This window comes from Apus apus, chromosome 3 (genome assembly GCF_020740795.1).
Source record: "Apus apus isolate bApuApu2 chromosome 3, bApuApu2.pri.cur, whole genome shotgun sequence".
In the NCBI taxonomy this organism is placed as follows: domain Eukaryota; kingdom Metazoa; phylum Chordata; class Aves; order Apodiformes; family Apodidae; genus Apus; species Apus apus.
Window position 1 is genome coordinate 62,959,155 of NC_067284.1, and position 13,973 is coordinate 62,973,127.

The following is a 13,973-nucleotide window of genomic DNA, read 5'->3' on the forward strand; positions in this document are numbered from 1 at the left end:
GTTTGGTGATTAAAATACAACCACTATGTTAATCTGACAGCCATACAAAATGTAAGAGAACTATGCACTTTAACCCATGGTAATAATACCAAGATTTTGAACAGCTACAAATGCAGCATTTTCAGTGCCATACCAAGTTGAATTCAGTACCACCTAAACCCAAAGCAGCAGCTGATAAAAAAAAAGAAAACTAAGTCAAATGATAAAGCTACATAGTTTAGTACATTAAACAAAACCAAGGACAACGGTATTTGTATAAGGTTCCAAAAATATACAGGGCGGGGGAAAGTAATCACTGTACACAACTCTGAGGTTGTTGAAGTGACCAGACTGAACAGTGCAAGACATGCTTTTCCAGTTACAAGCTCAAAACAGAAGTGCAAAAGAAATTAAAGCTTTGTCTGAAGTAATTTACGTTTTAGGATGAGGAAAGCTTAGAACATTGTCATCAGTGTTACAGAGAAACTTCCATCCCACCCCACCCCCAACACATACACACAAAATAGTTTAAATTTTTCCATAATACAGCATTTAATTCAAATGGAGTCATAGAATCATAGAATAGAATCATAGAATGGTTAGAGTTGGAAGGGACCTTAAAGATCATCAAATTCCAGCCCCCCTGCATGGACAGGGACAACTCCCACTAGATCAGGCTGCTCAGAGCCCCATCCGACCTGGCCTTGAATGCTTCCAGGGATGGAGCTTCCACTGAGCTTTGTTACTGTAGGGACAACTTGTCTGATACTTCTTAGATGTTGGCCTATGTATCACACAATGCATGGGCAGCTTTTCAATACTCCAGCTTTGGCTAACAATACCTGCAATTTACAGGCAGCAAAGTGGCAGATAGCCTGGGTTCAAATTCTCCTGCAACTAGCTTGATAAGATGCCTCAGTGTATGAATGCAGCTGTGCTGAAAGCAGATGCTAAATTGTGGCTCAGGAACATATAAGTTGCTTTATAGGTCACTGTACTCTCCCCCAAGTTAAGAATAGTCTCAGGCAAGTGCTTTTAGCAGGCTAAGCTGTACATGCATCTATCCATGCAAAAGTAGAAGATGGCTCCCAAGACCTAGACCCAGGCTGTGTGCACATGAAGACTGGGTAGAAGGCCCTTCCTTGTAAGTTTACAAAAATATATAGCCAATATTGTAGCTTGAGAAGTCAGTTATACTCATTACAGAGAGATTCCCAAAAAGTATTAACTACTTTTCAGACATTCCAGACAAGGTCACTTGTAACAAAAAAAGTCAAGTTCTCTAAAACAAGATTTTAAAATCGGATGTTTCCTTCAAGTGAACAGGACATCTGTTTTTATGCTTAACTCTTTTAGTCAGTTAAGACTGAATTTAAGATTTTATGTGAACATATGCATAAACACAAATAAGTTTACTTTAAACACATCTGCACAGAAAAAAAGATTAACCCTCCAGAACATAAAAGAGCAGGTCTGGTTAGTATGTATCTAATCGCAAATCTTAAAGATCCTGTGCATTAGGCCCACCCATACAGAAAGCAAGGGAAAAGTCTCAATGAAAGAAAATTACTGTTCAAGTGTAAGTGGTGTTTTGAAGAGCCAGCAGCCTAAGTGACACCATGAAACTAGTCACAGAATCCAAACAAGCAGACCTGCTTGGGCTACTAAAGCAGTGTATTCTCCTGCAGGTGTCATTTACTTCCAAGTTATTTTCTGTTTCGAAGGCGTTTAGATTTCCTAGGACAGTCTGTGGATTCAACTGCCTTCCTCCTTTTTCTAGGAGATTGTTCATTTGAGCTGGAACCTGAAGAATTTCCTACTGTACTCTCCATCACCTCTCGCAGCTTGCGTTCAAGCTCAGCCAGTCGGGCATTCTGTTCACCTATGATTTGGGTTTGCTCTAGCAGTTTCTGATCTTGATCTTGAAGTTGTTTCTGTTGCTCTTGCACTTTGACGCGGAGCTCTGAGATTTCCCGCTTTAGTGCTGTCAGGCCTGTGCCATTTGCTTTTACTTGCTGCTGCAGTTTGGTGACTTCCTGCCTTGAAGGGTTCTGCTTGGAGAACAGCTGCATTGTTGTCAGTGCTGCAGAAGGCCCTGGAACTTCAGAGAAAACTGTGATTAATCCCCTACAATTTTGAGACAACGGCAGAAATTGTGTCCTGGCTTTCATACTTTGCTTATCCCTACTCTCCAAACATGAATCTGAGTACTGGTTGCAAGTTATGTGAACATGTAAACAGATTTACAGTCATTTAAGTGTTTAACAAGAGCATATGGTATCTCAGAGAATGACTAATTTAAAATACTTAAACTTTCAGCAGTCTTTTTTGATACAGCTTAGTGTATCAAAAATTATGTAGAGATATTATGTTGCCATCTAGACTTAGTGTCACAGATGTTAAGTAAAAAACCCACAATATGTCTGTAAATTACTTATTACAGAAGAACATTAAATAAATATATTGCAATAGAGCAGTACAATTCTGCTGTCTTACTTGTAGACAGCTAAAGTACTAAAATGTAGTGGTTTGGGCTTAACAAGGTATTTCAGTTTAACTTACTTTTTAGAATAAAGGAATTTATTTTCCATACTTCTTTAGACTCACTCTTCCTAACCACTAAAACGATAATGGAATTTGAGCTTGGTAATGCTGATTAATAAAGTTCTGCAAATCAAGGAGACTAACAGCTTCTGTATAATTTCTTTCACTTTTTCTGTCACAAAAGATATCAATCACTTTTTCCATCAGTTTACTCTTCTGGCGATGCTGTGCAAGTAAGATGCAGCTTTCAAGCACTACAAAGACAGAACAGTAAGGAACAGCCTAGAACAGTCCTCTTGGTTTTTTTTTTTCCTTTAATCTGCCAGCATAGCTACAGTTACGTGACACTAAAGGCTTGCCATTAGATAAGTTATGCTCCTCCCTCAATACAAAACAGGCATTTTTCAGCCAGATAAAGCCATGGGCTTCAAACACCAACTGACATCAACTATGGTTTTGGGCAGTACTTCCTCAATGGAGAGACTCAATGGAAGTGAGGTATAATTAACAGGATATAATTAAGAGGTGGCATTCACACTTACGGCTTAAAAGGATGAACAGGACAGCAGAAACAACATGCAGCTCCTACAGTTACTTCTATCATTTTTGCTTAAGATGTATTTATTTCATTTAGTTATCCTTTCAGAGAGTTGATTTCACAGTTCTTAAGAAATGTGAAGTTGTTCAGCACAGGGAAAACACTACAGTTCTACCAACTTTTTGCTTTTCACCTATTACATGAGGAAATTACCTTAGACTTTGGTTCACAAAAATCCTGGAAATTCTGACAGAGTATACAAAGGACCAGCTTAATTGTTTATGTATAGATCTATTTTAATTGTCTTTTCTCTATTACCCATAAGTATTTTGATTGTTAGTGCATACATTAGTGCCCCAGGAAAAAAGCACATACAAATGTATACTAGCACTACAACAGCTTAGGCTAACTCATTGCTGATCATCCTAAAAATAAAAGGCATTGAGTTGTCATCTCATGTGCCAAATTTCAACCAAGTACAATGATAAAAGTTTCATTCATTGGTGGCATGAAAGCATTTGTTTAATGAATACACACTAGCTGTAACTCTAACATACATTCAAGCGGCTGTTCTTTTGGCAGTACAAAGGCTCCTTAAATTTCAAAGAAAATTCATTTCAGTTAGCATTCTTAAGAAACAATTATCATCAAATTTATGTAATAAAGCTTGCATTTAAGGGAAGGAGCTTTAAAAAAATACAGTGCTGTGAATTTTTACAGAAAAACTAAATAAAACTTAACTATACATTGGAATTAATACCTGGGGCAGTTCCTATTAGACGTCCCGATACATCTGACCCAGGCATCTTTCTTTTCAGTATTGGAACAATCTTCTCATCAAAATATTCCATAGCCATGGAGGAAATGTCCCTTAGTTCTTGAAGAACTTCATGAGCTCTCTGAGGAGCTCTAGTAGAGTTTACATACCTTAGCACACGATAAATTTCATCTATTACCTAAAACATTTAAGAAGAATTAGGATTTTCTGATAAAGGCAGGATTATTTCAGACCATTCTAAAAATGCTGGCATATCCAGGGGCTTTTGCTACATAACAGTTGCATACCACTGTGTGCTTTAGTTCTAAATCAGCTTTTTGAAATGAAGTGCTGTCTGTGATTTATCAGAGAAGCTATTCACTTGGTCTATCACAAAAACTCTCTTTAAACTCATGAAATAATGCTCATTGTGTGAAAGTCTGTTTTACTACATCCATACTCTAATTACATATAATTATATAATATATACTCAGCAGACCATAATATTTTCTTTTTGGAGAAGCTGACACAAGATACTTTAAGCCACACTGCAGAGCAGTCACTCCCCCAGCCAGTTACAAGGCATACAAAACATGAATGGAACAGCAAGAATCATCACCATCATGTCAGTCTGAAGAGCTGTAAATATTTACTCGAGTCCACTTGCATGCATCAAAACCACTGCAAATCAATAAAACATCAAATCACTACTGACAGAGAACATAAACATCCTCTTAACAGGTTTGACAATCAAGCCCTTTCGTTAGGAATGGTAGAGAGAGATGAAATGTATCTTGCTAATCTATGAATCATAGTCTCCGGCAGGTCAAGACAGGACTGCCAATCTCTGAGTACCAAAACTACTGACTCAGAATGGTTGAAGAGTCTCCTGAAGAACGCACATCTTAGGAACTTAAAATCATTGCGAAGACACTACAGTTGCATCTTGTGTTTTAATAAAGCTAAAAATTTGCAAAAGCTAGACAAGCCTGAAGTGTCTCATCACACAACACGCTTACAAGATAATTCTCTAATTTTACCTATGCTATATCCTGCTGGCAACAACATCAAAGCATTTTCCTGCCATCCTCAATATAAAAATCTTGAAGCAGTGCTCTGCTATCACCAGGAACACAATACCCTAAACCTCAATTCAGGATTCACATATTCTAACACAAATTAGCATCCTGACAACTCTGTGGCAGCTTAATTCATCAAAATTTCCTGAAGGGAGCAGGACAGGTCAGGAGAAAAACACAAAGAAAGGCAAGAATCTGTTTGACCAAAATAGGATTTTCTGATAAACTGTTAACTGTGCTGAGAGAGCAGCGACACTAGAAAGCTCACACACTAAGTAACTAATTAAAAAAAACCCAACTTTATAGCTATTATATTAGAATACAAACAAGGTCTCTATGACTCCATGCCCACAAGGAAAATGGCTGGCAAGCTCACTTGCCCAGCTCCTGCACACCTGAGGTCTGAACTGCACATTGCCTTTCCACCTACTGTTCAAAAAAGGCAGCACTTCTCCAAATATTCCATTTACTATGTGAGTATCAAGGACTTAAGGCTATTTGACTTTATATTAAATTTTTTTAAATACAGGATATATACAAAAATATAAAGTCAAATAAGCACAAATATATTAAACTATGATGATAGAATTCAAAATTAAACATCAAGTCAACAAGAGTGTACAGATAAGAAGTGACCACTTCAAAATAAAAATATATTTAATAATGACAACTGGTCCTGCTGTACTGAATGTAAAAATGCCTGCCATGCTTCACCTGAATCCAGCAGCTAACTTTCCCATTTATCCCAGAACAACTCAGTTATCTGACCATGTAAAATTAATACCAACATATCCAAGCCTCACGTGGAAAGACAGAGGAATAGAACATTAGGCTAATGTTCACAGATGTTGTTTCAACCCTGAGCTCTATCAGTCTTCTTCACATCATGACTTTGTCAATTCCCCTCTGCATGCCTGTTTTCACCCCTTATAGAATCTCCAATGCATAATTTATATTTTTATGTTGTAGTATTCTGAAACACCAGAATTGTTCAGTAGTATTAATATTTAACACACTTTATCTACATTCAGAACTAACTTCACCTACTGTACAAAAATACCCCATCCACTGTAACACTGAACAGTGCTTCCACATACAAAATATCTTAATTCAATTGACCTGAAGTACTCAAACCATTAGGAAAAGTGCAGAAAATCTTCCCGATTGAGTACACAGTGTTACACAGTCTAAATTACTGCATTTTCTGATGACCTGGCTTCCAGCTGTTTTGTACAATTAAAATTCAGAATTAAACCCTACATATCATGTGTTTCTTGTAAAAAAGGCTGTATATGCCACAAGTCAAATGTCAGAATTAAGCGAGATTCTAAGGGAAAATGGAAATCAAATAATATTGAGATACAGTCTGGTTCATTCATTTCAGAATGCATATTATAGCAGAGTACTGGCTTATGTGTTTGTTTGCAAGTATCTCAAATGCAGTTTCAGTATATATATCCACATTATACAAATTTGTCTCAGCTGCCTCAGGTCAAGTTAGACAATGATCTTTTTTAAACACATCATACAGTCTACATAATATAGTCTAAATTTTACCTTTCCAGGTATGAAGCAACAGAGATTGGAATCCACATACTTCATGAAAGTCATATTTAACAGAGACAGTCTTGTTTCTACAGCAGCAAGGATGTCTGCATGACGAGCTAATGAATGGTTTCTTCTTTCTGACTCCCGTCTAGAAGGCAGACCATTAAGTGACACTGATTTAACAATGAGTTACTAAAATAAAACGGTAACAATCGCTCAAGCTAATTTCCCCCCTACAACACTCTGAGGTTTGAAAAAGTAACCACTAACATTAGTTCTATGTTTATGAGGGAAAAATTGATTACAGTTTGAGAACCAGATAGTAATAGCAGACTACACTTTCTTAGACAAAATTTGTTCTCTACATAGTTACTGCATCTTATGTATAGAATTTATGGATCACATAACTTAGGACTGCTCAAAACAAGTATTCAGCACTAACCAGCAGTAGGCACTGAGTCAGTGTGAGTATTTTTATCCCCTCACATTGCTACAGTTTGTACTTCAGTGAAATTGACATTAATTTATACATTGTTAGTGCTTGCTACAAAGCTTAGGTTGAGATACAAGCTCTTTTGACAAAGGATCTCTACAGTAAGTAGAATTTCGTTTCTTCACTCTGACTGTGAAATCTGCTAGGCTTCAGGACCAGCTGCACTTATTCACTGGAAAGAGGATAAAAGACAATAAGTGAGAAACTAGCTCCCAGTAATGCTCACATGTCAAACCCCCTCCCTTTTCCCTGTTTAATGCTTGGCACTGAAAAAAACTTGCTTTTATAAAGCAGAGTTGTAGATAAATCACCAGGGAAGACAGTCAGTCTTGAAAAGGAATGGCATTTATTCATTCCTAGGAGTCCTTGCTTCATTTGCCATAAGAGCTGGGTAATACAGGACCCAGTCTTATTTTCTCTGTTTAAAATACCAGAGATATTTTCCAATATTCCAGTTCCTAGCATAAGACAACTTACATTCACCCAAACCATTACTTTGTAATTGGATCTTACAGTCAAGGTGCTTTTGGAAGAAAAAAAAAAGTAAACAAACATGAATCAAATTTTCAAGATATGTAAGTTGAATTAGCTAGCAAGAAATTTCTTTTCAATATTCTGCTTAAAAGAATCTAGCACATTTAATTTTAACTATAGTTTTAACTGGTACACTGGTACATACCTTGGAAGCTGAGCTTTAACTTGCTTTTGACACAAGTTGTGGTATCTTTCCACTTTCAGAAATCCCTGATTTAACATGCGCTGGCAAACCAAGTCCATTCGCTTGCAAACCTGTATGTAAATAAAAAGAAAAACTTAAGGCTCAATTAAGGCCACGAGTTACTTTTACTATTATCTTTTCCATAGTTGCTGGATAGTAAAATATTCTCTTAGAAGTGTCTGGCCTATTTCAAGAAGCAGAAACTGCAGCTGAGCTTAAGGCATCACTATCTCTAACAATGGTCATGATACTCCAAAAAGAAGGAACTATGTTCCACACAGTTCACAAATTCATCTCCTGGCACTGCCTAACAAGTGATAGTAGGCTGAATGCTACTCATACATAAGCAGATACCATTTCCTCTGATTGTAATGGACGCTGCAAATGCCTGTGTCTGCCTTTTAACTTGGTCTCCAAAGTGATTCCAGTAGATCCAGTTAATATTTTGTCACCTCAAAAAAGAAGCCATTAAAAACAAGAAATCATCATTATTTTCTTTCAACACTTAAGGCTTGTATTTTTTAAGACAGCCACAACTAAATTAAAAAAAAATATGCAGTACAGTGCATGTGAAGCAAGATTCTTTTTGTATACAAGTCTTTTCTTCTCTGTTTAACAGATTCCTTTATTTGCTCTGCTGGATACCAAAGGCCTTGATTTTTTTTCAGATTTAGGGAGAAAGAACATTAATAGCTGCAGAAAACATAATAAACTGCTAAGTTTAAACCTTCACAAAGTAACCAGTTACAAGACAAAGTCAACTCGTTTAAAGCAGTTAAAATTCAGTTTTGAAGTTGCAAGAGCTTAGTGAACTCTCCTTTGAAACTGGTTCTATTTTTTTTTTACTGAAGTGCACAACTCCCACTGTGATCCCTTTAGCTTCACCTTTTTTCTTTTTTTAAACAAACACTCCTTTCCTCTGTACACTGCTCACTACACTACATACTCATTTCATAATTTTAATGTCTATGTAAATTTATACCTTGAGAAAGGAGATTATCTTTTCTCCCAGAAAAGCCTGCAATTATTTCCTGTTTATATGGAAGCCACTACTTAAAGGACTTTTACTTTCTGCGAGTCATAGTTGGTTTAAGTTCTGTAAGAACTGACCATTTTCAAACAGATCTGTTTTAACAGACCATTAAGTAATTACTGCTGATGTGTCTGTGCTCCTTTCTGTTGGATCTTCCTTGTTAACACAGAAGAATCACAGGCTAACGACAGAGGTACAACAGCCTCAGTACACTCTTCCCCACATTCACCGAGTGTAGCTAAATAACTTCCAGTGAATAATAAATAATGCTGGCCCTTCAACTACAGCAAGGAGGAAATTGCCACATTTCTTCCAAGATACTACCTGCACTAATGATGCCTGGACCTGACACCATTTTTGAGCACAAGACTTAACAGCTTACTTGAAGTTCTAATGCTGCCAAACCCCTGAACAAGGAACCAGTACCTACACAACGACGATGACAGCCACGCGATTAATTACTCTGCACACGAGAAAAGCAATCCTAGATACACTACTAGCTAGAAATCCGGAGGAAGAACAGGAGTGATTTTAACCACGTGTGCACTGACACCTGGTGGCAGCGAGGACCCTGCAGTGTGGTGAAGCCCTTCACTACCACAATGGGTAACGTGAACTGCACTACATTTCTAAACTCTGATTTTTTTTACTCTTACTCACTTGCTTGCATTAGGCAGCATGAAGAAATATTTGCTCCAGTTTCTGGACGTTACCTGTCTTCGTGCCAATTATCAGCCTAGAAACCAAACACAGGTACCACCAGAAACCAAAAGTATTTGTCTGCAACTTGTTTTGCCAATCAACTCTTAATTCTCAGCTGGTTCCTGATGTTACCATTTAAACCATACAACCCCTGAAGTTACAGGAACAATACACCTCTTTTAGACTGCATAGTCAACAGTCCTATGCAAAGCAGCATTATTACACTTTTAAGCATTCGTATCAGTCCAAGACAGTTTGATACTAGCTAATCAATGGACCCACAAGAAAGTAAAAATCTGAACTTGCTCATATTCATATTTGCAAATTGCTGTGAATATTTTTGTGACTAAAACTGAAAGAGCCAATGTTTTCTCAAATATGAAGTCCAATAAAACAATGTGTTCAAATTTCAGTGTTGGAAAGTTATTCCAAATCCATGTGAAAAGGAGAATAAGAAGGTGGCTGCTTCTTCCTGCACCAATTTAAAACAGTTCCTATGGAAGATCTAGTTTTCCATTTCCTTTGTAAACAATCTAAACTGACACAATCTACTACAGAACTACTGCCAGCTTCCAGTTCCTGAAGCCTGTCTTATTTCTTCTAAGCTTCATTTACAGATAACCAATATCAAAACAGAGATTAAAATATCCTAAAGTATTTAGTTTCAATATATGTTCTTTTTCTTAGAGGCTACACAGGCACCACATTTCAAAAAGTCTTTCTAGGGTAAAGTAAGTGACAAAATGTTGATGAATTCAGCAAGAAGCTTTAAAACAGAAATACAGATTTACTGAAACTGTGAGAAGATTAAAGCTGTGCTGTCCAAAAGCTATCAGTCCTTATTTGTGTTGTGCAGAAAATAAGCTCAAGCTTGCTGCAGAATCTAAGACACTTCTGATGTGTGTCAGAATCCAAGATCACCTTTTCCTCAGAGTGTTCATGGGAGGAGGTTATGGATTGATTGTTTTTCATCACACTCGCTGTAGGAATAGCCTGAATGGAAGCACATTACCAAGCTCAGACACGTGAATGAAAAGAAACTGGAATATAAGAATTTCATAATTACCCCATTCACGTAAAAATTCCAGAACTTCTGTAAGTCATTAAAAATTCCAGTAAAAGAAGTCTGGAAAACTAGAAGATATGCTAGTTTCCGTATCAACATCGTACTAAGCTGCAGCTGGTCCAGAACATTACAGTTTCAGACATAAGGATCTTTTGGATATTCTGTGTTTCTCTTATGATGACATGTCAGAGGAAGTAGATGAAGTTAATATTCAAAAGAAGTTAAAGCAAAATGCTGCTGCTTTTTCTCTCATTCACTATCTGAACAAAGGTTTGAGAACTCAAGATTTACACTGAGGCATAATTTCAGACAAGATTGCATTCTGTCTACCTACTGTTTAATCTCCATTACTTTAGATCTACTTTTCTGCTTAATCAGTAGGTGCTTCCTTTATGCTTTTAAATGCAGTAGCAGCAGGAATAGCAGAAAGCAAGTGCTTCTCTGCACAGTGAGGGGCTCATGGTCTTGCCTTCCCTGATGGCAGTCATTACAAGCTGGAAATGTTCTTTACCTTGTCCTTTGGTGACGGAAAAAAACTTACAGATCTTAAGCCTCATTATGCTCTACATAAACAAAACATGTTCCTATCTCTATTTTAATTGGAACATTTGCTGATGTTCTGTCTCCTCCCACCCAGCCAACTCCTTAGCCTGTCTTTTTGTACACACTCTAGTTCCAACACTGGTTCAACTAACACTTTATTTTTTTTATCATTGAGTAAAAGTGATCCAGAAAAAGAGACAGTAAAACAGCCATTTCCTTCAATGCTGGGATCCAGAGAACATATCAAAGTGAATACTTTAGGGAAGTATTTGTGTCTATGCACGGATGATCAAACTTTGCTTAGGTTGACTGATGTACTGGATAGTATCTTCCTACCTTTCTCAACATGCTTTAGCCCACAGAATGCTACATTCTAAGGAGTTAACTAGGCTGCTTTTGGGCACTTTAAGTGTCTTCGGACTTTAAGAATCCTAAGCAATTTAATCCATGACATTAAATTAATGTGGCCCTGCAATGTATCTCTAGCAGAATACTACTCATTATAAGATACACCTGTTCATCTTTGATAAGGAGCTCTTGTTAGTTCTCAGAGAAGAAAAATTTCCTGTTTGTGCAAGACAGATCTTAGAGCAGGCATATACAAGTGCCTCCTAAGGCTACTTGTAGCCTTTAAAAAAATCTGCAAGTGCTGAAATTTCATTATGAATTTATCCCTAGCTATTGTTATTTTTAAAGGCTACCTTAATTCTCCATCAACAGAGTCTGGAGTTACATCCAGTTTCTTGCTCTGTGGTTATAACCTTCACTGAACTGCCAAAAGAATGCCTTTAATTCTGAGTGCCCATCCAAAGGACCTAGCTGACCAAGCTTAAGTAGTTATGAGCTACACTTTTGCCTAGGTGAAGCTGAAAGGGTTTTGATTCTTTACATTTGTGCTGGTTAACAAAGGCAAGTGTACTTTTTTCTCAGACGACCGGTCATAATGCCTTCTGATGTGCTTAAGGAACAGTAAGGAATTTGATGAGACTAAGCTTCTTGACTGTCAAAAATTAAAAATAGGGAAAGACCAACTAAACGGTTTCCTTCTTTTTACATCTAGTATTATGTGCGTGTGTGTCAAATTTAGTATTTATCCAGCCTGTTTTTGCATCTTTCTGAAATTTCTGAAAAGGGAAAACTACTTCCACAAAAATGAACTTGCAGGTGCTACATAAGACAGCACAAAACTGTTAAACTTTACTTCTTAAGTAGCATGAAGAAGAAAAGAGATGGCTTAGTCCTTACACCACCATCTTTTCTATTCTTAACTTTACTGCCTACAAAGCATTGCTTACAAACATTAGCCTCACCCTACAGAAAGAAAAAACCTTCTATTGACCAGTGATAACTCCCATGGGTACTACCATTTATAAAATGCGACACTGAGCGTACCCAAACCGTACACAAACTTCCCTTCATTCCAACTGTAAGTACTCAAAAGAAGAGGCTGCAGTCCAACAAGGCAGTACTACATCTTTTTCACAGCTCCACTACCTACGCTCACAGAAGCAGCAAAAGTCTTTAGTGGACTGATATCAGGCAAGATATATTTAGGTGCTGGTGTATTTGGTGCAGTAAAAAAAAATAACAGATTTTCCGCTTGAAGATCTTTCAACTTAAAGCTATGGTCAGGATGCAATACTTCAGGTTGCTGATTCAGGACACGTGAGGTCTAATTTTCCGCAGAAATGTGCTTGTAAGATTATCCAGTTTAGGCTACTAGAGTTCTTAAAACAGAAACAGTACAGTACATAAAACTATGCACTAACTCCCCCACTGTTACTTCATTTAACAGCCTGGTAAGAAATTCGGCAAGACAGCACCTTATCACATTATGTCACGGTATACATCAGGCTCCCTATGCAGGCAGTACAGATAGATGTACACTGATGTCCTCACTGACAGCTGCACTTTGTTGTGGTTTTTTTGGCATTATAAAGCTTAGAAGTAGAGGTTTTATCTTTTTTATTAAACCTACTACTATGACTGGAAGAAGCAGGAATCCTTTCAGGCAGACAAGGGCTTTCTTACGTCATCTTTTTCGCCCCCCATTTATTTCTAAATGGAGCAGCAGGCTCACCGTCTCCTACACTTGCAGGCTTAAGCTCTGTAAGCAAAAATAAATACACCCAGGACACACAACAGACGAACCCCCTCCCACGGAAAGCCGTCGCTGGGGGGTACGAGCCTCAGGATGCCAGTCGTTTCTTAAAGAGAACGAACGGCGGGAGAACGGAGGCGGTAAAAGGCCTCGGCGGAGGAGCAGCACACCTGCGCGCCCGCACCCGGGGCTCGGGGGCGAGGGGAGCCAGCCCCCCCCCGCCCTCTCGCCGGCGAGGGCAGCAGCCGGCGGGGACGGCTCCTCCCCGCCTCCCCGAGCGCTGCCCCCGCCCCGGGCCCGGCCAGCGGGGCCGGGGCCCCGGCCGCAGCACGGCGCCTCGCCCGCCCGCCCCACCGCCTCCCCTCCCCGGCCCCTACCAGGCGGAGCTGGCTCGTCTCGTCGTAGGACAGGAAGCCGAGGATGCTCTCGATCGCCACGATGGGCAGCCCCATCAGCGTGTTGCTCTGAGGCGGCGGCTCCAAGGGCGCCAGAGCCTCGGGAGACTCGGAGCCCGGGGGCGGGGAGAGCCGCGCCGAGCCCAGGGCGCCGCCTTCCCCGTCCGACAGGAGCCGCTCCTCCGGCGCCGCCATTTCGGAGCCCGTCCTTCCTCCGCGGAGGGCGGGCGGGCAGCGAGCCTTCCTATGACGACACTTCCGGCACCGGGCGGGGCGGGATGCGCCGCGGCGGCGGCGGCGGGGCCCGGCGGGGCCCTCGGCAGGGCCGCCCGCCCGTGGGCCGAGGCCCTGAGGGGCCTGAGGGGCGGCCGGCGCCGCGGGAGACCCTTCCCGGCAGGGCGCCGAAGGGCGGTGGATGCTGCTTCCAGTTCCCCCCCTTCCCCGCCCAGTGTCGGCCGGGCAGCGCCTCGCGGCAGG

At 39.7% G+C, this 13,973-nt stretch overlaps 1 protein-coding gene across 1 annotated transcript; it reads right to left on the reverse strand.

Annotated features, from left to right (window-relative positions):
- Positions 1-202: 202 nt before the first annotated feature.
- Positions 203-13,728, reverse strand: FBXO28 (F-box protein 28). Its single transcript, XM_051614537.1, has 5 exons — positions 13,479-13,728; positions 7,618-7,727; positions 6,455-6,593; positions 3,822-4,017; positions 203-2,080 (listed from the first exon to the last, which is right to left on the reverse strand). Exons 1-5 carry the CDS (start codon positions 13,689-13,691, stop codon positions 1,686-1,688), a joined length of 1,053 nt encoding a protein of 350 aa, XP_051470497.1. The 5' UTR covers positions 13,692-13,728; the 3' UTR covers positions 203-1,685.
- Positions 13,729-13,973: the final 245 nt, after the last annotated feature.